The sequence below is a fragment of the Dermacentor albipictus genome, chromosome 9 (assembly GCF_038994185.2).
Source record: "Dermacentor albipictus isolate Rhodes 1998 colony chromosome 9, USDA_Dalb.pri_finalv2, whole genome shotgun sequence".
Lineage (NCBI taxonomy): Eukaryota > Metazoa > Arthropoda > Arachnida > Ixodida > Ixodidae > Dermacentor > Dermacentor albipictus.
Window position 1 is genome coordinate 108,495,630 of NC_091829.1, and position 26,900 is coordinate 108,522,529.

The following is a 26,900-nucleotide window of genomic DNA, read 5'->3' on the forward strand; positions in this document are numbered from 1 at the left end:
GCTACGGACCGGCGTAAAACTCTTGCTTCAAAACCATGAACGAGGAAACACGTTTTCTTCTCAGACGCATCGACGTCGCTGAAAATACGGTTCATCTCTTCCGTAAAGATCGCGATATCCTCATTTGGTCGCTGCACAGGGGTTTCAAGCAGAACTTCGGCCCGCTCCTTGCGCACGACACCCGTGAATGTTAGTAGAAAGAGACTGCAAAACTGCTTTCGCCTGGTTAGCTGGACTTTCGATGTTCAGACCATGTCCTGGTGGTGTCTTCAAATGAGAAATGTTCATGCCACAGCTTATCGTCACAGTTTCAATTTTTTAAACATGGCGGTTGCTACGTAAGTTTCAAGCCAGCTTTCCGCGTCTTCAAACAATGATCCGTGGAAGATCGGTGGATCGCTTTGTTTTTGCAGAACAGGCGTCACCGGCCTCACAGGGGGATTTCAATGAGACTGCTCACGGGGCCCTGTTATTCCTAGTCTTCTCGGACACACATCCGTACTCTGTCGGTAGTCGCAGGTTTCAGCTAGCTCAATGGCCCATGGCGACATTTACACTGTTTTCAGGGCTTTCAGGGTGTATCCGGTAATGAAGCTGCTCTACGAGATATCGCACTATAGTGACGGCGAACAACACAGTAACAAGAAGCATGTGGCGCAAATCAGTCTTTATTGGGCGAGCGTGAACCCACAAAACAAGTTACACTCGGGCAGAAAGATAGTTCCGGGCACATGCGTCGATCATTCAAGAAGTGATTTACGGCTAACGAACATCGCATGATTCATCAAAGATTTCAGCGTAGCCGTTTCTGTTTGCATGCCTTCCGGAATACACAACTGTATTCGCTTTGCACGTGGAATTTGATTACACAAGTTTCAACTACATCGTAGAAAAAATACATAATCGACAAGAATGACCGAATGTTCTGATACACGCTGGCGCGTCATGCGCTGAGCGGTAACTCAACATTCGTTAGCTGCTGAAATGCATTCACAGGAAAAGGGCATCGAAGTATGCGTGCCAATCTGCCTAAAAACTGCATCTCATTTTCCTTTCCTTGCTGGTATAGAAGTGTTAGTCACATCAGGCTAAAAATGTTCTGCAGCTGTAATTACATAATAGTGCGAGTCATAACGGACGGCTTCCAAGTGGATAAAAGACTGCCCTTTAAAACTTTAGGACACCACAATACAACAACTAAACATTTTCGTATTGGGAGAACATAGGATATAGTGACGCTCCATATCATTTAAACCTAATGTAGTCTCATCACTGTCATCAGCTTAGTTTATGGTATAAAACAGATTTTCGGTGTTAATACACGGAAGAAGTTTGCACCGTTTTGGGCTTGTCCCGAAACAATATTCGTCACCCTTGCTTTTGTTTCCTTTTTTGAAAATTCAGCGCTCGCTACTTTCCTGTCGAGAATGCTGTGTCAAGCTGATAACCGGCACGTCGTTCTTGACTCGTAATTACCGGGCTCACATTGTTAACTAAATGCGGCCAAGACAGATGACGATTATTGTTCGTGGCGAAAATGCAACCCAAACGGTGTAAACTTTTTTGCAGTGTACAAGAGGCAAAGAGAGAACCTAGAGAGTCAATTTATTCAACATATTTTAAGGAAATAAATTTTCCCATGCGTACAATGTGTCTATATAATGTCGTAAAAGATGTCTCTCGAAGGCAACAGGGCGTAAGGAACTTAATTAATGGCAGAGATTACTTGTAGATTGACAAGTAAACAGTGCCTGTTTTTAAAATCCTTTTCAATGAGAGATGCTCCCTTCTATCCACAATGGAAGAACATTAAGCGTAGGGTTCATTAGGGCTTGTTTTTTTGCTTACTGTAAAAACACCTGCAAAAAGGAAAAAAATCTCCATCGATCCGTACAAGATCCATCCATCCACCATACAAGATCCATCAAGGATCTTGTACGGGCACTTCGACCCTCTGCTTACACAAAACACATTACTGCACCCCATGAGGGTTTGTCTTGAAATAAATTTTCTAAAGCTACGTTCGCGAGCAATCACATGTAATTGTGCAAACTGTAAGTGCTGGCCAGGATCTGCAGTATGCTTGGACATTGAAGCACTACAAATACTTCGTTCGACGACGTCGTGTGTCGTAATTTCGAGAAACCCCATGGCATCATCTACATCATGCATTTAACTAAGTCATTTTGAATGTCAAATGAAGCCGGCCTCTACACACGATGCGTATAGTTAGTTGCTAACTCCTGGGAAAAAATGTCAGCGTGGTTTCTCGGCAAGTCTTCACTCTCGCGTTATGCAAAAGCGGTGGCCGATTTACTCGCGCACTAGTCAGCATGTTACGGCTGCCCACAGCTATTCGTCCAGATGTGCTTAATCAGTTGAATCGTGTCTTCAAATGTTGCTCCACATAAGTCGCACATATGATTCCGGCGCAGATGTTCATCGAGGGCTTCTTTCTCGGCAAAATCAAATCCACAGTGAGTACACTCATGCGGCATTTCATACCCGTGAAACATTTGGTGGTGACGAAACAGATCTGAGCTGTCCACAAAGGATAGATGACATATTCTGCAATCGAAATCTCCGCCCCCACAATACCACTTGAGATGACGTTGGAGAGAACTTTTGCATTCGAAGGGTTTAGTACATTTATGGCATACATGGGGTTTCTCGGTCGCATCAGTTTGCTGGTGCGCGCGGAGATGTGATACCTGTGTGAGTGATTTACCACAGGTTTCGCAAGTGTAGGGTTTGTCGCCTTTATGTATGCGTTTATGGTCATCTAGATGTCTACACGACTGGAACGATTTATTGCAAATATGGCAGTGGTAGGGACTGCGGTGTTCGTGGGAGCGGTCATGTGCGGCTAGGGGAGGAGCCAGGTGGGACGATGTATCACAGGTTTCGCATTTGTGGTTTCCGTCGGTGCTTTTCCTGCAATGTTTTATGAACATCGAATTACTCACAGAGGTTAGATCAGACGATTTGCAAATTTGGTCTGTGTCGCCCGTGTGTTCGTTGGCGCGCCCGTGTAAAGCATCCCGACTGCTGCAAACAATGGAACATGCACCGGAGAATTCTTGCTGTACCCCAGCATCGGCTCCAGTAGCACTCCTGCAAGTAGACGGACAAAGCAGCTCAATATAGCCGACACTTGTAACGGAACGACGTAGACACATTTTGGCCAATTGAGAGGTTGGCAAACTAAATCGCGCGTTTACGATAAGGCGACTTGTTCAATCTGAGGGCTATGTTGCTATGTTTATATTTACCCTCCGATTCCGCCTCTAGATCGGCAGAAATCGAACAATGGTGATTTTGGTCGTCTATGGCGTTAAACTCGAAACACAACCTATGGTCGGAGGAGTGGCAAGTTATGCAGAAGTCTTGTTTTATTTATTACATCGTGTGTAGCCTAAATGTAACCGGTGCAGGCGAGAAGGGCTATCTGAAAACGGTGGTTAGTTATTAAACTCACATGTTCTAAACGTAAAAGAATACTCGTGCAATTCCGTGACGCTAACAAGGAGTGTTCAGGCAAGGTTCCAGAAATTTGCGCTTGGTAGTGCGACATTTGGTATTAAAACAGGCTGTATTGCCTGAGCTTAAAGAGCTCTGCGTTTTAAAGGACTCCTTGCACATGAGGAAGAGTAATATATTTTAAATGCTTCAAAGGCGTACTATAGAATTAACGTTATCTCTGACAACTAGAGCCGGACGGAGCCCTCGTCAGACATCACATGCAATAACTCAATCCCTACATACAGAATAATATGAAATAATTCAGGATTTTTGCGCAGAATCGTTAAAATGTGCTGCCGAGGAAGTTTTTTAAAAGCCTATGGTAAAAATACAGTACAACGCTCATGGCAAAGTTCGACAATTTAACACAAACAGCCATATTTATCTTTCATTTTATTCCTTGGCCATGAGATTTTTTGCTTTATTTGATGAACTTTACATGCGTGCAGTTTCGGCATTGTTGGCACGACATCGTTCCTACAGTTTACGGGAGGAATGAAAAGAAATAATCCGGACAGAATAGGACACAGACACACATGTCTAGTCTATGTGTTCTCTCCTGCCTTTTTTTTTAATTTTCTGCCTATGAACTAGATGAACATTGTTGGCTATGTTGTCGTTAATGTGCAATTTAGTTGTTTATCTATACCTATTCTAGTCATTGTTGACACGAGTCATGCTATGGTATGGTGCGCTTGAACTCATGTGGTGTAAGCTTCTACGCTTTTTATAGTCGTGCCTATTTGGCACGTATCTAAACAAAATCATTTACTTAGCAAAATTTCACAATACATAAATTTATTTAGCAAATAAATAAATAAATAAATTATAAATTATAGGCCTAGGGAAAAACTGGCCACATAAGCGGAAGCAGCGTTTTCAGAGAACTAATCTAGGCGGAAGAAAAGGGTTCTTTATTGACCTCCGTATGAATTCAAATATACTGGATGGCATTTGCTTGAAACAGATACGTTCCAGCAACTGCATCAATCACAATTTTCATATCGGTTGGAAACTGAAAAATATTGAAATCGCTAACTACGAGAAAAATAAACCTAGTTCAATAATTTACATACACAAAAAAATCTACCGCAGTTATGTTAGCTGCTTCTCATCGAAAATCTTAAGTGAACAACTTCCTTCGTATCCATTTCCAGTTTGCGTTTGCCAAGATTTCCAAAGGATCTGTTCATAAAGTACTATATTTCAGAGCGCTGTGTAATACATCAATTTTCTGTTTTTTAGATGCGTTATTGGACGCAGTTTAGAGAATGGCGGTTTTTTCTTTCGTGCTGAATTGCTTCTGAATTTTTTATATGTACGACAAATCGCATCATTCTTTCACATGCCAGAAACTAATGTTGGTGCTGTGTGTTTCTGAGCAAATTGATTTCTCATTTTCAATGAGCTTAGCTCCTGAGCTAAAGCTTCCTGTTTGCCCCATATGGTCGGAACTGCAGATCAGATTTGGCAGTTGAGGCAACAACAGTTCCCTCTGTCACAGAAGTTGATTAGTGGAAATACATTTCGGCCACAGACAGCGTTCCGTCTCATTTCAGTGAGTTACTCCAACGAAAGGAATTCATACAAACGTTTAGCTCACCAAGTGTCGTTTCCAGGCATGTCCGATGGTTGTTCCATTGGCGGGAAGCTTGTACTGGCCACTGTGTTGTCCACACCACCGCTGCTGCTGCTGTAGGCCTGAAGCGTGAAACCAGCGCTCCCGGTTTCTGTGTTGTGTGTATGCCCTGAAACAGAGGTGCCGATTTCCAATTGCGCGAAAACGACACTAGCGCATTCTGTGATAGGAACACGCAGGAAGCAAGAAGAAACACTGGCAGCAGAAGCCGTCTGAACTGATTCTCTAAATTGAAAGAACAAAAGTGGGAAGCCACAACGTGGTGTTACGAAAATGACGCGCATGTGTTTCGGGTGTTGCTCATTGCTTTATTCCTTCGTCTTTTCTGTCGAGAGCGGAGCTTGTTTGACCTTGCAATGGTAGATTTTGGTTCTCACGCTTCTTGTTGCGCTTTGATAATGGTTGTGCTCTCCGATAAGCTCATTTTGCTCTGATAGAACAAAATGTGACGCGGTAATACACGTACGGAATAATGACTGCATGCTAATTTGCTGCTGTTACTGAAGAATAAAATGGATTAAACATTCAATCTTTTACCTTTAAAATTGCTAGAACAGAATCAGGCTTATGTAAACACAACTTAACCCTGAAAAGCGATGAATCTGGAATGATATATTATGATGAAACCTGGACATCTTGGCAAATTTAATGGGTGATCCTCATATCAGCGCTGAGACAAAGATAATATTTTAACGTGAAATTGTGAGCTTTCGTTCTTCGATTGTGTTTACATTAGCCGTGCACAGGTCATAAAAGTTCGACCGGATTCCAGCTTGCATGGCTTTCAGAGGCTAAAGGAGTTTGCACTCGGGCCGTGAGGGTAGAGCTTGCACTCCATTCTTACGTTATCACAGTATATTAGGTGAGGCGAACACTTCTTACCAATAAAATGAGTTAACTGAAGGAAGGTTTGGATCAACCGAATAGCGAAAAGGTTTATGAAAGACATTTATTCAACCACACCTCCGCCAACGGCGATGCTGTTTAGCACTGGTGGCACGTTAAAGGAGCAGCGATACACATAATTCGAAGTCGAGTTATGGTGTGGGATCGATTCACGTGGGCACACACACATCATCTGCAAATTATAAACAGTGCATATAGCTTAGAACATATTCAAAATCAACTTTAAAATACGCTTCAGCGCAGAGAACCGCAACGCTGACGGAAGCACAAGGACTGAGCTCAAATTTAGATTCCGAGCCGAAATAACGCGGATTAAAGTTACCTCGAAAGTGTGCATGTCAAAACGTTGCACGGATGTGTAAATTATTGGCGTAGCCACCGTTACAGTCGTCTCTGCGAAGCGGTTCTCCTGGCTAACGTGTTTTTTCAACGCTATGAACGGCGTTGGGAAACTAATTGTATTGTCACTTAACAGCGACATAAATGCGCAGACGTAGATTGTGTTGACGAACACACGTGCTTTATGACGAGCTGCGGACGGATCGGATGGGCCGTCAGCAACGGATCCGACGACAAGCGAGCTAGGCCTGCACAGTTTTCCAGTGATAGCCAGCTCGCCTCGCTTGCTCGTTCACTACCGCTTGCGTCGACGAGCGGCAGAGACGAAAAAAAAACAAGCTCGAAAATTTGTGTCAGTACTCCTTTAAGGGTGCCCTGGCGATCAGAATAAATCCGGTGTCCAACACTATGGCGTGCCTCATAATCAAATCGGGCTTTTGACACGTAAAACACCAGAATTCATTCCTTAATGCTGTGTAAATAGTAACGGTATACTAACGGTCGATAACCTTCCCGCACCTACCGGAGACGGTGGACGTGCCATCAGCCGGTAGGTAATGCGTGTTCCATGGGCCAACACCAGTGGCCACAGGGATTCTGCAACACGAGACAGATATTCACATCAACAACGAGGCAACAGTGGTCGGAGAAAGATTCTATCTGAAGCCAATGTTTAGACTAGGGGATACAATACACCAGTACAAGTTCCCTTGTTGAAGCGCTTGCCTCCAAATTCCTTAAGGCCTACAGGCACATCACACTGAAAGAATATACTGCGATCGATGCTATCGGAATGAAAGAGTGCTTGTGCCAATATAGACGCAGGCTTCGCGTAAGGGTGAAGCAGTTACATCTATAGCATGATATTAGAACAATGACAAAAGTAGGGCTTGTAGTATTTAAACAGTGTGCATTCTAATAAAGGCTCACGTATTAAGGCTCACGTATGTTTTACCACGTGCCCAATCACACGCATAACACGTAAGCTAAAGACCTCTAACATGCCCGGTCAAAAAGATGGCTTGACAAGCAGGGCACGCGAAGGAGACTACAGGTGTTTGTCCAAAGGCGAACATTCCGTATTGCCGCTACCTTTTAAGAGGTCTTTCAGCTGCACAGGTCTAAAGAGTGGGAAGCCATGTCGTACCGATGCCTTAGGCTTCCCCGCTCCACGTCTCTGGTCACAACCCCCCCACCCCGGCCCCCACGCGTAGCAGTTCATGTGACTTCCGAAAGCCCACCTGGGTGGCACATGTGAATGAAACTTATGATAGAATGGTGGTTGCGACGACGCGGGAATGCCTCGATATTTCCTACTAATCTTTCTCCCAAAGCACTTAGAGGTAAATTTGGTGCCGCCATCTGTTCTTGTTTCCTAGTAGGCTTTATGCCGCGACGGTAATGCCGGAATATCCGTATACGCAGCGTCGTCTCCAAAGTGGCATGACTAGAAAGCTGGTCGTGACTTCTATTTCTTACTACTATTTTCTTAATGAACGTCTTACATGTAATGTTTCATTTTACACAAATGCTCTCTTGCTGGCTGGCATAAGGGGAGCCTGTGTAATACGTTGAATGGGGAGCGACCATCTACCGTAGTGGAAACGCCTCCTTGACTTGGACGAACACGCAAGTAAAGTTTAGTTTAGTTCCCTTACAACGGTTCTGATTAGTGCTTTGTAGTTGGCAATATGTGTTCCTTTTTTTCAAATTGTGGCGTAAATACCTCGTGGAGGAGAATCACAGTGATAATATCCGAATATACTGACCGGAAATTTTTTTATCTAATTCTATAAAGTAGGGTGAGACTCAAAAAAGCGGCTTTGTGGACTTGCATGTTTTGAATCAAATCAGGGGTGTAAGAAAAAGATGCTCCTTCCGCGCTGGGTTGGATTCGCAATCGACGTGTTGGTGTTAAGATTTTCACTGAAATGTCTGTCAATGACAAATCATGGATCCGTGACATGAGAAATCTAGCTGGTGAATAATTAAAATTACGCGCAACATGGCTTCCACAGAATAATAGACAACCAACAGTTGCCTCTTAAGGAAGACTCATTTTGAACATTTGAAGAGAAAGACGCAGTCGGTTGAAATTAAACATATGTGAAAAAAATGTGTTCTTATGAATTTGCTAATTTGCTTCATGTATGGCTCATGCAGCTGCGCCTAAGAAAAATTAAATTGAGTTGCAGGGGCATGAACAAGGCACAATTGCAGACATAAGCCCGAGAAAAAAAAAACTTAAATCAAGGGACGTGCTTCTGCCGCTGTATACCGCAAATAATTCTTACTTGCGACTTCTTTACCGTGGCCGTAAACAAATTTGTTGAAGATTACTCTTTAAAACTTGATATACAGCATAAATATACTTATGTTTCACTTCAGCTATGAAAGGAACAGGTATCATCAATGTGACAGCCGCGCGATAAGCTGCACGCGTGAATGGTGTGCGAGAGTTATGTTGTGCGTTGGAGAAACTCTTGTACAGGGGGTGCATCAGTGGGCCGAGAGAGTCACCCAGCGCGAGATGGCATTTCAGGAATCGCCCGACGTCTGCGTGCAGGCGCGAGTAAAAGCGGGTGCGATACAGAAAATCTGGGGGCTCCTGCTCCTTGAATATCAGACATTGCCTATGTACAACGGAGAAGTAGTTTCTTCTCTCGTTTTGTATGCGTTTGTCCATGCCATGCCCATGCACTGGTTTGTTTATGCTCCGACGTTAGCTGCCGGCGTGGCAAATCAGGCGTCGCCGTGGGCACTGACGGACCATGTGGTTATCGCTGCTTCTAAAGGTACGTCGGCCGTAGATCATTTGCTTCAGTTTTGCTAGCTCCACGGCTCCCGCCTACCGATTCTTTGAGCATGTTTTTGTGAAGGATCTTTATTTAGCCCAAAGGGGACCATTAGAAAAAATATCCGTTTGAAAGGTGAAGGCGAGTAGCATTTGAAACGCCTTACACGAGCAAAATTACACTTCACTGCCAGGATTTCTGTAAAAGTCATGGAGACCCATGTGTATTTTTGCATTCCAGCATGAGCGATGATAGGCTGTTGCTCCGAAAACGTTAGGGGGGACCTCGAATTCGGCAACGCAATGCAGTGGCCACTGGGCCACCGGAACAGGTGTGCGATGCGATGACAATCCACGAGCGACAAACATGTTCGCAGATAAAAGCATTTGCTTCCCGCAGTGAGATTACTTTGGGCCTTAAGGAAAAACAGCCGCAACTGTGCTTCCCATGACGATATTTTCGCATCACCCGTGCATCAACGCGAAAAAAAAAGCTCAGAAAGTCGTCCACGTACGCAGGTTGACGTTGTCCGCCAAAGGCCTGTTTTGAAGTAAGAACAAATCTATACCTATCAAAGTCTGCGTTCCGGGTCATATCTACGGGGCACAATATTCATCGAGAATTGTAAGAAGCGGCACGACTCACGTAGTGCAACAGTCGGAAGTGGATGAAGCGACCTCGAACAATTCCTGGCTTCTGCTCAGTGTAGCTTCGTTGCCGAAGGTAAACGCAGGAGGCGTGTTTACACTGTTCCGTTCTTCAGCCATGGCTGTTTCGGCGCCTCTGGAACACTAGCGCCTGTTTTGTGACAGAAGCACGCGGAATCATAGTGCATGCGCAGTCAGTGCCAACGATGAAAGCGAACAAACCTTTTGGTTCTTTGGAAACTAGAAGGTAGCCATAGGGCTCATCTGAAAAAAAAAATGGCTGTGGCTTAGGTAAGGTTAAGCCCAGGATGCGAAGCATACTAGCCTTTATTTTAGTTGTTGAACCACTGTTTAGCTTGGTGAACTGCTGTTGCTTGGCTATATTTGATTCGGCTAGATGAAGAAACAACTCATGCGTTACTCTGCTTCGCCTTGGACGCCCCGCATTGGGCGCGGTGAGCGTCGAGCAACGCAGCGTTCGGCGCGGCAACGAAATGTGCGCCTGAGCAAGCGACGCACGCCTGAGCCTTAGAAACAGCTCGTTTCTAAGGCAACACCGCATTCACTAGAGGCGCTTTTGTACCGCTTTGAAGCATCGTATTCGTGGCTCAGTGGTAGCGTCTCCGTCTCACACTCCGGCGACCATGGTTCGATTCCCACCCAGCCCATCTTGCAAGAGTTGAGCCAAAGCCACTTCTCTGTCGTGACGTCACGGTGTCACGTGGTATTCAAGGCGACACCGCCGCGCCTGAGGAGCTGGGTTGAGCTCTCGTAATATGCTTCGCATAAAAAGGAATGATAGCGTGGGCCACTACCTCGACGCTAAATTGCTTATATTTAAACGCTAGAAGAGGCATCCTGATAACCCGCGCGGTCTTCCCACCAAATGATCAAAAAATTGGAGGACGCTTAAGCTTCGCCTTCAAGAGTGGAACGTGACAGCGTTCCCGTCGACCCGCCAAGGGCTACAGCGCAGTAGGCTACAGCAGGACAGTAGGCTACAGCGCAGCGACTACGCGCCCCGCATCGGACGCGGTGAGCGTCGAGCAGTGCCGCGTTCGGCGCGGCAACGAAATGTGCGCCTGAGCAAGCGACGCACGCCTGAGCCTTAGAAACAGCTCATTTCTAAGGCAACACCGCATTCACTAGAGACGCTTTTGTACCGCTTTGAAGCATCGAACTCGTGGCTGAGTGGTAGCGCCTCCGTCTCACACTCCGGAGACCCTGGTTCGATTCCCACCCAGCCCATCTTGCAAGTTGTTTTTTATTCATGAAGTGCCTGCTGTGACTTATCGCTCACGGCCAACGCCGACGACACCGGCTTTTCTGCGACACGAGCTCCTTAACGCTGTCGCGTTAAAACTGTGTCACCCCTGTTCCAGTTAAAAACCGTTCACATGAAATGTCGTTGTTAAGGCGAAAGCCCTAGATGGCTCATGGGTTGAAAATTGGACCGTCCGGAGTTATGGCATCGAAATTCAAGAGCACGCGCCAGTATTTCTTCATCAGTAATAAAAAAAACAGTTTGATCGCATTTTTTCGCGTTGAACGGACACCCTTCTAATTAAGCAGTGTGGCTACAGACGTGTCAGCGTGTGGTTTCCACGGTTTCGTTCATGCCTGGCGAGTAATGTACAAGTGTGTCTTATGACGTTTTGAGAAGTATCAGTACGTCTGCGTCAACTGGAAATAAATCTCTCGTATTGCTACCTGTTTAAAAACAACCAGACGTATACCTAAACGACATTTAAAATAATTGTAGCAGCTGACAAGATGGTAGACAGAGCGTCGTCTTCTTCCGACAAAGATGAAAACATCATCAGCGTGTCACATGACCCCCGGCGGCTGAAGCACCGGCTCGGTGCTGTTTAGGAGGCGGGCGAGTGATACAACCTAAGAAGCGCGACATGGACCACATCGGAGCGAATCTGAGCCACGGTTGGCTCCAGAGGGGCGATTTTGGACGTGAGGTCACTTACTTCATGCAAGACATGGTAATGGCCAGAGAAGCGCCAAAGTAACTTCTCCGTGAGGCCAACGCGCCGCAACGGCGACCAAAAGAGGACCAGGCCGCCCGGTGTGTAATGGATGTCACGATGGCGGGCGTCATATAAGCGTCGCTGATTGTCCTGCGACTCCACAAGTGGACGCTCGGCAATATGGCGTGTTTCTTGAGCTTTGAGTATGGCTCCACGGGCGTACTCAGATATGGAATTCAGACAAGCAGAGACAACGATGTCGAAAGGTAGCGTAGGGTCACGGCCAAATAACAGGAAGAATGGAGTGCAGCCTGCGGCATCATGGCGAGGCGAATTATAGGTGAAAGTAACGAACAGCACCGCAACGTCCCAGCCGCGATGGTCAGCGGGGAAATACATGGGCAGCATGCCAGTAAGAATACGGTTAAGGCGCTCGGTTAGACCGTTTGTTTGTGGATGGTAAGCAGTAGCAAATTTGTGTTTAGTCGCGAACGAGTGTAGAATGTCATCGACAACTCTCGAAATAAAGTAACGGCCTCGGTCGGTGAGGAGATGTTGAGGGGAGCCGTAGTGAAGGATGACGTTCTCTAGGAGAAAGTCGGCGACATCGATTGCACAGCTTGTCGGAAGAGCCCGTGTGATTGCATATCGGGTGGCGTAGTCTGTTGCTACAGCAATCCACTTGTTTCCCGAAGCAGACGTAGGAAAACGGTCTAAAAGATCAACGCCTACACGGAAGAATGGTTCTGATGGTACATCAAGTGGTTGAAGGCGACCAGCGGGGACTGTGGTCGGTTTTTTGCGTCGTTGAAAAAAGTCACAGCAAGTGACATAACGGCAGACGTAACGGTAGTAGTTTTCACAGATCTGCAGGAAACAGACTACGTTGAACCCATCCCACTTTCGCAGCAATGTACAGTCTCCTGTGACTTGTCCTTTACGGAAATTAGCACAAAGAGTTGTCCAAATGCCCTGATCCAGTAACATTATTTAGCCCTTGAAGACAAGTATAGATCTATGGCATTTTTCACTGATGCTACTAATTCTGGAACTTCGGTATCATGTGAAGTACATGGCCCAAACTTCTCCAAGTCTAAAACCTTCCACAACCATAGCAGCATCTTTATAGCGAAAAGGTACGGTATTCTTATCACTGTTGAGTATATTGTAATGTAGATTGGAGACGGAGTCTTGCAAAATAGACGCTCCTCTTTAATGGCGTGCCCAGAAGAATAGCATGCAGCTTACGCACTTCATCGTCTTTCATGGCACCGACCTTTGCGCGCGCCGTCCTGCGGTGCGGGAGCCCCACATCACTGTGTCGATTGCGCCCCCCCCCCCCCCCCCCCATGCGAAAAGCGACGGTCTCGGTCGCGTCAAAAATTTCTTTCTGCGAGATAAGAAATTGAGCTTCTCAGGTGCATCTCGTCGTTCAGGTACGCGCATAGTATGGTTTCATGCTCACTACATCAACAACTTCAGCGCGAGGACGACGACGGAGTGAATCGGGCTCAGAACTGCAGGGGACGATTTCGTAGGTCACGTCACTGAGGTGGTGTGTAAAGCTGTAGGTTCCAAAATATTGGCGCATCAGCTTTTCCGAGAGTCCACGATGACGTACAGGTGTCCGGACTTACACGCAGGCACCGGTATTGTAATGGGCATCGCGTCCACCCTGGCTGGATTGCAGGGTGTCGGTATGCTCTTGGCTCCGAATACGATGGCGAGCAAGCTGGCGTTCCTCATCGGCTCTTCGTACGATCTCTTCCATATGTTCACTGGTCGGGTTATTATCAGCCAGAGTTAGCATGGCGTCAAGTGTACAAGTTCGATAGGCGTAACCTGTGTAGTCTCCTGTACAGCAGTGTTATACGCAACAATCACATGTGGTAAAATCTCCTCCCACGTCTTGTGCTCTACGTCAACATACATGGAGAGCATATAGCCCAGCGTTCTGTTCAGACGTTCCGTTTATCCATTGGTTTGAGGGTGATAGGCAGTTCTCTTGTGATGAGAGCTATGCTTGAGCTGGAGAACGTCCTCTATAAGTTCCGCTGTAAATGCTGTACCGCGGTCGGGCTTATCATGGCAGGCTTGCAAAATGTCGGCGCAGCGCTGACGGCACGACGAGGAGGTACGCATTCGGACCGCTTCCGCAGGTTTTCCTGTAAAGGACGTTCTTGTGCAATTGGTATATTAAGCCGCGCACGAGCGAGTGGGATAAAACACCTTCAATTCCTTGAAGGTGCTCGATCAGCGGCAGCAGCTCAGGGTCAGCGCGCTGGTGCTCAGCCAGTTTTATGGCGTCGATAACGCCGACAACTCGCAAGATATTGTCAGGGTCCGATGACGTCGTAGACGTCGTGCGCGTGACAGTCAGCGTCACTGTGCTTCCTTTTAGATCGGTAGACAACTGTAATGGCGTACTCTTGTAAGCGCATGCTCCAATTTGCTAGTCTGCCTGAAGGATCCTTGAGGCTGGCAAGCCAGCGCAGGGTGTGGTGATCGCTGACAGCCTTAAAGGGTCTAACGCACAAGTCGGGTCAGAATTTACTAATTGCCCAGACAGCCGCTAAGCATTCTTTTTCAGTGGTTCAGAAGTTTTTCTCAGCCTTGGTGAGACTGCGGCTTGCATAAGCAATGGTGCGTTCCCCACCAGCTTGCCACTGCACAAGAACTGCGCCGAGACCGGCATTGCTGGCGTCGGTATGAATTTCAGTGTCAGCATCTTCGTCGAAATGAGCAAGTATTGGGGCTCTTGCAAACGCTTGCACAATTCATTGAACGACTGCTGCTGCTCGTCCACCCAAATGAAAGGCACATCGTCGTGTGTAAGCCGTGTAAGAGGCTCAACAATTCTCTAGAATCCCTCGACGAAGCGCCTATAATATGCGCACAAACAAAGGAAGCGTTGGACAGCCTTCTTGTCTGTGGGTGGTGAAAACTCGGGAACGGCAGCTAACTTGTCGGGGTCTGGTCGGACGCCTTGAGGACCAAAGACATGGCCAAGAAATTTGAGCTCTTGCAACCCGAAGTACCAATTTTCAGGCTTGATGATGAGGCCGGCAGTATGAATCGCAGCGAGGAGACTCTCGAGTCATGCGAGATATTCGTCAAACGTGCTCGAGAACACGACGACGTTGTCCAAGTACACAAGGCAGGTTTGCCATTTGAGTTCAGCAAGTACGTTATCTATATTCCGCTGAAAGGTGGAGGGTGCGGAAAGAAGACCGAAGGGGAGAACTTTGAACTCATAAAGACCGCCAGGTGTCACAAACGCTGTTTTTCACGATCCTGTTCATCAACTTCGATTTGCCAATTCCCTGATTGAAGATCCAACGAAGAAAACTTGTCATGTCGTAGAAGATCCAACGCGTCGTCGATTCGTGGATTAGGATAAACATCGCGCTTGGTGACACGGTTCAACTTTCTGTAATCTACACGGAAGCGTAGTGTGTTGTCTTTCTTTCTGAATAACAATACAAGGAAGCCCACGGGCTGGTGGACGGCTGGATCACGTCATCTTGGAGCTTCTCTTTCACCTGATGCTTGATCGTTTCCCTTTCCACTGGAGAAGGCACTCTGTAAGGACGCTGACAAATAGGATGTGCGGACTCGTCCGTAATATTGCGGTGCTTTGTGATGGACGTGCGCCACATTTTGGATGACGTTGAACAACAGTCCGCAAATTCGTTCACGAGGCTCAGAAGACGGTCTTTCTGAAGGTCGGGCAAAGCGGCGTTAATATGAATCCGTTCCTTCAGGCTGGGTAACTCAGATTGCTGAGACGTTGCAGTTTCCAATGTGACAATGTGACAATGTCGGTAACATGAGTGATTTCGCGAAGAAATGCCATTGTCGTTTCTCGCGGTACATGCCGATACTCGTTGCTAAAGTTTCTTAGCGAAACGACTGAAGATTTTTTTCGCACCTGAAGAAGCCCTCTGGCTATACAAATGTGGCACTAAAGAAGCAGGGGCATCTTTGCCTCAGCAATTCATTCGGCGTCGTCCTCCATGTCGCATCGGAGAAGGGTAAGCACACTGCTCGTCGATGGCAACGTGACGTGATCGTCAGCTACGCGAAGCGCGATTCCACGGTCACTCTCATTACTGTGCGCTACGGCTTGCGTAGTAGCGAAGCTGACTCTAGGCTCTTGCAGGCTGATGATGGCACCGTTCGCCTGAAGAAAATGAATGCCGAGTATAAGGTCTTTTGAACATTCAGGAAGAATGACGAAGGCGCCGATGAACGTGAAGCCCCAAATGTTTGCTCGTGCCTAGCACTGGCCCTTGGGATTTATCAGATCCCATCCTGCAGTACGAATCTGAGTTCCGGTCCATTGTGCCCAAATTTTGTTCAGTATACGCATGATATTCTGGCTCATAACAGACGTGTCCGCACGCGTGTCGATTAAGGCCATCACTTCGTTGCCATCTATGGTAACTGGTACGTCGCAGGATACTGACACGGAACTACACTGGTTTCTCTGCGTCTCAATTAGGTCATATTGCGGTCGTCATAGGGGAGGATTTTCAGCGTTCGCAACGTCAGCGACCTCACCTCCGCAGCTCACTGGATTCAGTTTTCCCGGGACGCAGGGCTGGGCGAGCGACGCCTCGTTTGTCTCAGCGTGAAGAAGGGGCTACAAGACCTGTTTCGCGTGGGTGACGGTGACCGGGGTTCACGGAGTCGTGGGGCAAACGAGGTCCTCGCGTCCGCAAGGTATGCCTAAATCTTCAGGGGGCGTTCACCATTGCACATGAACGCCGCATTAAATGAAAATCCGCGGAGCCCAGCTCGGCGGTACGGACACGCCCTGTAGAGGTGATCGGCTTCACTGCAATGAAAGCACAAGGGCCTCAGTTCTGCGGTGCGTCATACGTCGCTCTTGCGGGGTGGTCGTGTTTAATCCACAAATGGCGTGCGGCGAGGCCTGAAGTCGCCAGTTGCTTGTTCAACGACGCGCACACCATGAAAGTCCAGGATGTCGCTCACATCGCGAAAAATCTGGAACAACGAACTTCGTGCAGCTTCCCCATACGACATGCGAGGTTGTGGCTACCGTACCTCATGCTGTGCTGTCTCACTTCGCTGTGAGACTCGAACTGCCTGCGTGATTTACTCCCTGACGACATCAGCGAGAGCGATTCACTGTAGTGATGCTGGAGCCACGTGAAGCTTTTGGAGCTTTTCTCGAACAACAAGCTTAATGAGCTCTCGCAAGGCGTCGGTATTGTCCAAGGGTATAGCGGGAGGGTCACGCGATAGGGTCGACACATCGCGGTTGAACTGCCTTGTTCACTGCTGCAGTGCCTTTTCCATTGATGCGGCTTCCGCGAGAAACTCTTCAACGGTCTTTGGTGGGTTGCATATAAGGGCACCGAATAACTCTTGCTTGACACCATGCATCAAGTTTGTGAGCTTCGTTCATCTGGCATGGACGGATCCGCGCGTCGGAAAAGTCGGCATATATCTTCGACAAACATTGCGGCGCCTTCGTTCGGCCTCTGTACTCTCGCCTGAATTGCAGATTAAGCTCGCTACTTGCGATCGAGGCTGGCATATGTGCCGATTAGCTGCCGTCGGAGTTCGACCCATGTCGATAAGACCCCCTCGCGGTTCTCAAACCATGTCCGCGCATAGTCCTCGAGGGCAAAGTAGGCGTTGCGTAGCTTGCGCTCTGGAGTCCAGCCGTTGAATTCTGCGACACGCTTAAAGTTATCGAGCCAGTCCTCAACATCCTCGTAGGTGTCGCCATGGAAGGATGCAGGGATTCGCGGCTGGTTAAGGACGACCTCGGTCGGTGCCGTTGAGGAAGAAAGATGCAACCGTTGTACTCATCCTTCTGACATGATTGGGTAGGGGCTCGAGCTCAGGTGGCAGTCCTTGAAGTCGGCGGCTTGTCTGTACGTGCACAGGAGTCAGCTCGACCGGGCGTTTTACTGCGCTTGTTGACGGAGTTCGATTTGAAAGTGGTCGCATGTACCCCGCACCTCCACCAGAAAAATGTAACGTTGATTGAAGACGGAGTCTTACAAAATAGACGCTTTTCTTTAATGGCGGGCCAGATGAAGAGCGTGCAGCTTACGCACTTCATCGTCTTTCACGGCACCGACTTCTACACACGCCGTCCTGCCGTGCGGGAGCCCCAAGTCTTTGTGTCAATACAGTCAGCGCAAGATACAAAAGTCTATAATATGCACAGATTTTTTAAACGTCTAAGCCCTGTCCTGTGGCAAAGCAAGCCTAAACCCTGTAATAAACAAGCTCCTTCAGCTCATCCACGTAGCATATATAAACACCACCTCGCGCTTGTTGTATGCTTGGTGTCAGGCCTCTCTGGGATCGCACGCAATGAAATGGCGGACAAAAAAGCTGAACTAGCGGCTCATTGGGATACAATTGATGTAAGCTGGGTGCCTGGTGTTGACATGAAACCTGCGGTACGAAAGGCCTTTCGTAATCATTGGCAAGCTGAATGGGACAAGGAAGTTTAAAATAAGCTGCTCCTTCTTAAGCCTCAGTTAACCAAGTGGTTCCCGCTGAAACTTGATAGACTCGCCGAAGTCCCACTGGCAGGACTCAGAAAAGGAGACAATTATGGCACACACACATAACTCTTGACTATAACTGACCCGCCAACGTGCATACACTGCGGTGACAACTTTAGCGTCCTACATGTCTTCATTCAATGCCCTCAACTTCACCGAGAGCGAGTGGCTCATTTTAGGGAATTTTACTCAGACCACATACCCCCCATCCCTCAATGTTCTTATTAGAGGATGTAATTTTTAACTTTACTAGAGTGCTTAAATATCTTCCACAAGTTGACTTTCTAGACATCACTTCAGATCATCCTAACCATCAGATTGTGCCTTACAGGTGACATGCAGTCTGATGCACAAAAGTATGTCTGGCTCTCGCACTTCTTGCTTAAGAAAGAATTGTACAGCTAGGGACTCGGACAATCCACAATAATTTATTGTGTGTGCCTGTAACCAATACATTTAAGGTCTTATATTTATCTTAATAACTATTTTGTAGTTGATGAACAAGTATTTATATATCTATCTTAAATGTAGGCTTCTATACAGCCTTTATTATAAGTCATAGCGCTAATCTCCCAATTTTACTAAACCAAAACACATGTCCTGGCGCTCTTTGGCCTGAGATGCCCTTGCACCAATAAACTTCAATCATCATCAGGATGGCTGGTTTGTAGCTGGGATAATACTGTAATCGTAGGTGATCAGCAGCCAAAAAAATTTTCTACCCCTGAAATTTGTCTACGCCGCTCCTTCAAGAGCAAGCAGCTCACTAGACCTGTATATCACAAATGCCAAGGATGTTTTTGACATTTCATCACACGATTGAAAGTACAATGATGGAATTCTCGTTTCAGAAATGCAACGCTTGAACAAAGTAAGACTTCAGAATACGTACAGTGAGGTTAACCACTGTGTAGCTGCGGCCGAAGCAAAAGGTAGGTTGTCGCTGCTTTCCTCGGACATCCAATCACCTACTGTACATTCTACAGATATTGAACATGACACAGTTCTTAACTAAGTAGATCTATTAACTAATTTCCAAACGTGGCTTGATGAACAATTTCCAATCCGATAGTTTGAATATGCAGCATTGTGTGGTCTATGCAGGACAGACATGATAAGCAGCAAAAAATTCTACGGAAATTCTGAGAATCGTATACCAATGGGCGAGAATTTTAGGACATCGGGAAAGTGATGGGTAGGTAGACAAGCATAAGCTACGAAAACCAAGTAAACAATACCTAACTAACATCGGAGGCAAAAAAAAATGTTACGTGGTACTGGACAATTTCAGGAACTTCTGCAGCAGTATATTAATTTCATATTTCATAAAAGTGCGCGCAACAGAATCTTTTCGGACTCGAACTGCAGGTAGCACGGCTTTTCTTTCTTTAAAAGATCTCTCTTCCATGCAGCGAGTGTGAAAAAAATTTTACAACAATGACGCCATCACTGGAAAGAACTCTAAATGGGCCACAGGGACCGGGACCTGGCATCTGCTCCTCATTCACATCTTATGATGTGCCCGAACAAAGAATATGTGCATCACGTTTCAGCAGAAGCGATAGAACACCAATCACAAGCCACGTAAGCTTCGCGGCTAAAGCCTGGCGCGAAACAACACCCGATGTTTACACAAAGAAAGAATAAAAGGTGCTTGTCATTACGCTGCAATTGTTGGTAATTATATAGTCTGAATGCACTCAAGCTGTCAGTGGGATCACGTGTCCACGGAGTCAACAGACAGAAAAAGAAAACATGATGACAAACGCGCCCGCTGGCAAGGCTAGAAGGGTAAAAGAAGAGCTCCTTAACACCAACATCCAGAATGCACGACCGCCCTAACCTCAACCGCAGAGCTCCCTCACAGACTGGGGACATACTGCGTACGCTTGAAGAGTTTGCGTTCTGGAAATGAAAATCTTTACATTATATAATTTCCCGAATTGCTTGACGTGCACCAGTTTTCCCCTGGAAGCCATAGCACTTATTTAAAGAACAAAAAGTGAATGATTAGTCACTTTAGCATACGGTAAACAAGATGAAGGAGAAAGCCCGCGCGCTCGTAAGACATTCAATGAATTGCTTTTATATTTTCATTTGAATGCGTTGTTACATTGTATTATTACTTGCTTTCTCTTAATTCGTTATTTTCTTGTGCTCTTTTTCGGTTGCCTAGGCATCGTCACTGATTATGCGTAGTTAAAAGCCCGCTTGAACGGCCGTGGCATGTCTATGAATACCATATGGAGACACGCTGGTTCCCTGAATGATTTTCGCGCTTTAATCGACGAAGGCAACTACATAGGCTTCTATGTATTTTTTAGCACAGAATAAGGGCACAGAAAGGCAAATTAGGCAAACAGAGAGTGCTAACGTCTGTGAAACGTCTCCACTGCGTCTGTGAAACGTGTGTCCACTGCGTCTGTGAAACGTGTGTCCACTGCGTCTGTGAAACGTGTGTCCACTGCGTCTGTGAAACGTGTGTCCACTGCGTCTGTGAAACGTGTGTCCACTGCGTCTGTGAAACGTGTATCCACTGCGTCTGTGAAACGTGTATCCACTGCGTCTGTGAAACGTGTATCCACTGCGTCTGTGAAACGTGTATCCACTGCGTCTGTGAAACGTGTATCCACTGCGTCTGTGAAACGTGTATCCACTGCGTCTGTGAAACGTGTATCCACTGCGTCTGTCAAACGTGTATCCACTGCGTCTGTGAAACGTGTATCCACTGCGTCTGTGAAACGTGTATCCACTGCGTCTGTGAAGCGTGTATCCACTGCGTCTGTGAAACGTGTATCCACTGCGTCTGTGAAACGTGTATCCACTGCGTCTGTGAAACGTGTATCCACTGCGTCTGTGAAACGTGTATCCACGCTTCCTTGAAACGTCTCCACGCGTCCTTCAAGCGTTTTCAGCAGTCTTTAAAATTTCATCATGCCTCCTTGAAGCGTCGTCAGGCGTCCTTAAAGCAGATGTTTTGTTTTTATTTTCCTACTATGACCGATTTTTCTATTTATTATCCGGGATAAGATCTGGCGTGAGTGGTGCGGTCGCTGTCGCAGTTCCCTAAATGGCTAGGTTTCTTTATGTCAAGAAATATTTCGCAATGTTGGCTCACCTCGCGATGTCTTTCGTAGTACACGACACTTTCTCGGTGCCAGCGCGGCTCGTACTGGGCCTGGCATGATCGGTCCTGTCGGTGGTTACTGCAGGAGCGTAATTGGTGCTTCCGATGTCACTGGCATCTGCATGGCCCGAAAAAACAGCAGAGGTGTTCACTCGCCGCTGTGCAAAGGTCATTCAAAAAGCAAGACAATTTCGCGCTGAGAACGGTTGCATGCAAAACGTTTTAGTTGATCTTTAATTGTAGGGAAAGGCGGCGGCTGCCGAATGCAAAACTTTTTCTTTCAGAAATTTTGAAATTAGGTGCCAAGTGCAAGCAAGAGACTCGTATGGACGAAAAGGCCAAGCTCGATCAAATATACAGAACGTTGATTTTTTGTAAAAATAAATAGGCTCTAATTGTGACTGCACAATAGAACACGACCGTGTCCTAAGCAAAAGACGTCAGATCACTATATTTTAGTGCGCTACAAAGGTCAAATCTCATTTCTAATTTCCAGCAATATTGTATTCCATGCTTCACTAAGGTCGCAATGAAACGTTAATTAAACTTAATAAGCAAACTTTGGCACTCACCAACTTGCCTTCACCAAGAGAGACGTGTTCTCGTTATGGTAAAGCTGCTTAGTTAGTAACGTGCAAAAGGAAACGTCAGTGCGGAGGCTTCTGTCGAAGTACTTTGGAGAAGCGATATTGTTTTTCTGGGCCCGGAGGGCGTTCCAAGCGAGAGGGTTCCTGGAATAAGGGACCCTCCCACCTCGACTGACAAGTCACTGCATCAAATGAAGGTTTCATTCTGTCACACTTGCACTAACTTTCAGGCAGGCTATCGAATGTGAAAGAAAATGGTGAAATCTTGTGACTGCCATAAGCGAAATTCATGATCAGGCTGTGAACGTTCTTCTAAAAAGTAGTGATTCAGCCAAAATTTATAAAAACAATATCAAGCTTGCAACTCTGTAATTGAGCAATAAAAACGATACCATAATTCCTGAAAAAACATTTAATATTACTCGTAAATCGATAAAGATAATACGCAGTGGTCTGAAATTTGCCAGAATGTTGTAGCTACGACTTTTGAAGAGCGCTTTGAAACATTTGTCATTTCTGTAAATCGTAAATTTCTAAATCAAACTTGGCTGGTTTAGATATTTTAAACAATGCGGACCACAGTACCGCGATATTTCTTTTAGGATTAGATTTACTCAATTGCTGACGTTGTGTTTAAAATATTTAGAAACATGCCAATTTTCGGAAATTTCGGCATACCATCCAGGCCCTAAATATGTAATCTGACTACGGTCACTAGTGCATTCTCAAATGCAACGAACATCGTTCACGTCAGTCTCAGAGCTTTCCCTCAAAGCATTTCTGCATTTTTCATATCGAATAGGAAAATCTGGAGTGTCCAAGAGACGAGGTTCCCATTCAAAAGAAAATTGTTTCGAAAGGTTGGATCGTGCAGCGAAAGGGTGGCTGCGTAATGATGTTACCACCCCACATTTTGACACATTCATTAGTATTGTACTCCGATTGCCACTAGCTTGTATAGGACAACGGGTTGTGTGCAAAAGTGCACCTGCTGGTCCTGCATATCGCCTATTCATTATTAGCTGTGGATGGTCGGATATAGTAGTGGACAAAGCAATAGGTGACAGAACAAGTGTAAAACTTCATTGAAGCTTGACCACCCATGAACACATTGTCTTGATATTGACACGTTACTTACCTTACAAGGCACAGGAGGACAACGGCCTACCAACCGCAGACGAATGGTCTTACGGAGCGGCTGAATAAGACCCTGAAGGCGCGGGACGCGCCTTCATGTATCCGAAGTTTCTGGAAAGTTATCGATGCTTCTATCCGCTGTCTGTTGTCGCCAAACCTTGTATTATCTGATTTCATCGCGTGACGCGAATGGTGTAGAACATTGTGAAAGGCACGCGGGTCCGAACTATTAGACTGGAACATTCGACGACTGCTGTACAAAAGCCGACGCGCTTGACCCGCTGATCAGATTTTCGACGATCGCCGACCCTGTTCGCCGCTATCGTTGAGCAATAAGTGTAGCCTGTTTTGTGGGCACACGTTCGCCCAATAAAAGTTAGTTTTGTCTTTCACAGTATTGCTATTGTGTTCTTAACGTCACCACCACGTGACAATATGAAAGATGCAAGTTTCTACCGATAGTGCACTATTCTTTAAGAGCCTGGCTATCCCTTGCATATATTTTACCTACGTCTGTAGCTGCAGTTCGTAAGAATGCATTTACGGTTAGCTGCGCATGTTTAACAACTAATTTTAAACAAAAAGTAGCTGTGATCGTCTGATCGCCTTCGATACCTCTCACACTGCTTAAAATAGGCCACCCATTGCGCATATATGAGGGTGGTGTTTCCGGCATCCGATAGGATCAGAAAGACTTGCAGAATCACAAGTTGACAAGGCTGTATCATTGAACAATATAACAGCAATGATAGCGCCACGTTGCGTTAAATATAATGACCGCAATCGTTACAGAAAACTAATAAGGCGTTGCTGGTTTTCCGTAAAGTAGACAGACAGTCGCCATAAGTACCCCTCACCAAGTTTGGTTGTCGTAAACACACAAGAGCGGCTGGTAAATTAGGTAGTGGCTACCGCGTCTCCAACATCTAGGAAGCTGCGTGGCAGGAAAAAGTCGCAATTTTCAAAAGCAGGCCACGTGCCCTTCCACTGGATGGAGCCGCGCTTTGAGAGATCTGGTCAACGTCCCACGAAGAAATTTTGTGCAATGCAAACTGCTTGCAACGGCGCGGGAATTTCGTTGATAATCCAATGGTAAAATGCGCTCGATTAGAAGTGCCATACGATAAAAATTTATCGAAATAAATAATAGAGCAGGGGCTCGTCACGTTAACATGACGTAGGGCCTTTGCTCCTGTGGAAGAGAAGGCAAGCAAGAAGCGCCGCTTGAAGACGCCATTCGAGACCGAGGGGGAGAGTGTCTGTAAGCACTAACACAGGCCTGCTGATGCCACAGTTGCAAGACAGCTCGATGTTACCTGTCCTCTCCCACAGCGAATGAACTCAAAAAATTGCATTATCGAAACGCTCCCTTGACGGTGCCTTGGCAATTTCCCGTGTATAAATTTAATTTGCAATCCCGTCCGGCAAGACATCCTTTAATGACAGGATCCTCCAGCCAGCATTTAACGTGAAGAATAAAGCATGCGGTTGGCTTGCTACCCATTGCAAAGCTTGTTACTCTGACCCCATTCCAACATGAAATCCATAACAAATCGAGAAGCGTCGATTGCCTTTGCGAATGAGTTCATCGCGTTGAAAGGCAATTCATTTAAAGCTTGAGGCACGCAGAATATGAGTAGTGTTGTCTCTGTCAGCACTCAATTCATCTGCATGAATTTCACGGTGACCGCGCAAGCAGCAACCGATATGGTGACGCTAGTAAGGTGCCGGTATGGCCAATAAATGCCACGCTGTTATGGTCGATGGAAAGGCCGCCTCCTCTGTGGGTTGTTAAACACCTTTGCAATTTGCATCAATGGTGAAAGGCCATGCCATACATACCATTGACCTCAGTGGCATCGGTCTTGCGGTTCGACGCCTTCAACTCGTCCTCGATGTACTCGTCCATATACCTGAAATGAGACATACATATAGGCCTTTGACTTCGCTCCAAATTACGGCAGAATATATCCGAAGAATGTTTTTGGTAAACAGAATGTGGAACAAGGTAACTCCTGCTTCGTTAATGAAGGTTGTACCCGTGATATATGATTCTGTCAAAATGATCACTTTCTGATCGGCCCAGGGCGAACGGCATGATCCTAAATTACGCAATTTCTTAAATGTTGACATTAACCATGAAATATAAGAAAGCAACGGATGATGCTAGAACCAAGTTAAGCAGGCGGTAAGCTGCAAGATTCCGAAAGTACTGCGTACTGCTATCCCTCTGAGGTGCTCATTTTAGGCTACGCGCGCATGGCTCTACGACGTCATGCTAGTCCACACATTGCGGCACAACGGCCGCGCCATGAGCGGCGTGCATTCACAGTGCGCGAGAGCTTAAAATTATGCTTTAATTAAGTAACGCAACGGTATGTTAGGTTTGGCTACGTTATAGTAGCTCTCGTACAGGGGCCTTGCCAGTCGGCCGAATCGGTCGCCCAGCCACGTCCGGAATAGCTCTGCTAGAATGCGACTATGCATCTGAAGGTTTGTGGTCGGTAACTGTCTTCGCCATTTAACGATTACGTTCGCACGCTCTGCCAACGCGGCCATTCGCACTTGCGCGAAACTTACACGGCCGTCGCGGCGTCCAGGTAGTACTTTCCGATTTGCCCGAACATGCCGTATAAATGAATACAGTCTTCACTTCAAAGTAAAAGAGCGTTTCTTTTCAAGCATGCCTTTTGTATTTCGTGGAAAACAAGTAACAGCAAAATTTTGACAAGTAGTGAGCTCACTTGGTCACACATCTCTTGCGTTTTGAGCAAATTGTACTTGTGCGATATTTGGTGAGGCTCCTGCACTATGCTAACTCGACCGCCAAAGGAATTGCGACGTACTGTTCTATTTATTTATGTCCTGGTATGTCACGTATCAAAATATCGATCTCGCTATAATGGCCACTTGGACGGATCGCGGTAATAAATTTCACCGCCTGGGTTTCTGGTTGCAGTAACGCTGCCTGTAAGTTGTCCTCGAAAACGCCCACTTCAATGTGGAAACAAAAGTATCGCTGTTAAAGTCTGTATTCCAGGTTGTTTCGGCGGCTGACAATATGCAACGAGAATTTCACGAACGGGAATACTCACGTAAGGTAATCGTCGGAAGCACCTAAGGCACCGTCACTGCCTTCACGGCTTGAACGCGGGGTTGCTTCGGCGATGAAGGTTAATGCGGAAGGCGTCTGTTCACCATTCCTTTGTTCAGTCATGCCTGATGTCGACGCTCTGGCGTACTAGCGTTTTCTGAGACAGAACGTCATCGAACGATCCCGCACGCGCAGTTTGTGCCAAGGATGAAATAGAACCAATAAACGGTCGGGCATTTGGGCAACTCGAATGAAGGCGCAAAGCCCATCTGGCAAAAAGAGACGATAGAGGGCGCCACTATGTTGACACTAAGGTGCTAATATTCGAACACTAGAAGAGGCGCCGCAGTGACCCGTGCTGTACTGACACCAAATCGTCAAAGGAAATTTAAGTAAAGTCCTTGCCTAGCGAAAAACCGTAGACACGAACATGTTGAATTATTGTTTTTTTTTTCTTTCAGGAGTAGTGCTCAGGCTACTCGGGAGCTATTGGCAGTCATGGCGCATTTAGTGAATACACAGAATGAACAAAAGGGGACCCAACGTTTATACGAGGGCCAATCAGAAAGTCTTT

At 46.5% G+C, this 26,900-nt stretch overlaps 1 protein-coding gene across 5 annotated transcripts; it reads right to left on the reverse strand.

Moving 5' to 3' along the window:
* Positions 1-652: 652 nt before the first annotated feature.
* On the reverse strand, positions 653-26,577 carry LOC139049607 (zinc finger protein 436-like). 5 transcript variants are annotated; one of them, XM_070525217.1, is made up of 7 exons: positions 26,328-26,577; positions 25,075-25,145; positions 21,500-21,626; positions 9,847-10,112; positions 6,930-7,003; positions 5,126-5,270; positions 653-3,114 (listed from the first exon to the last, which is right to left on the reverse strand). In XM_070525217.1, exons 1-4 carry the CDS (start codon positions 26,447-26,449, stop codon positions 10,109-10,111), a joined length of 324 nt encoding a protein of 107 aa, XP_070381318.1. In that variant the 5' UTR covers positions 26,450-26,577; the 3' UTR covers positions 653-3,114; positions 5,126-5,270; positions 6,930-7,003; positions 9,847-10,108. The 5 variants fall into 5 exon arrangements, with proteins under 5 accessions (XP_070381318.1, XP_070381314.1, XP_070381315.1 ...); XM_070525213.1 differs by having other exon boundaries at positions 6,906-7,003; positions 26,328-26,568; XM_070525214.1 differs by having other exon boundaries at positions 26,328-26,564.
* Between the last annotated feature and the right edge of the window lie 323 nt (positions 26,578-26,900).

What these genes read in the sequence shown, in the direction of transcription:
- LOC139049607 (XM_070525213.1), bottom strand. Translation starts at nt 9,968, where the DNA reads ATGGCTGAAGAACGGAACAGTGTAAACACGCCTCCTGCGTTTACCTTC. An exon ending in ACTTCCGACTGTTGCACTAC is followed by an intron (nt 7,004 to 9,846) that starts GTGAGTCGTGCC and finishes CTCGTGTTGCAG; the next exon opens with AATCCCTGTGGCCACTGGTG. An exon ending in ATGCCTGGAAACGACACTTG is followed by an intron (nt 3,115 to 5,125) that starts GTGAGCTAAACG and finishes GTCTACTTGCAG; the next exon opens with GAGTGCTACTGGAGCCGATG.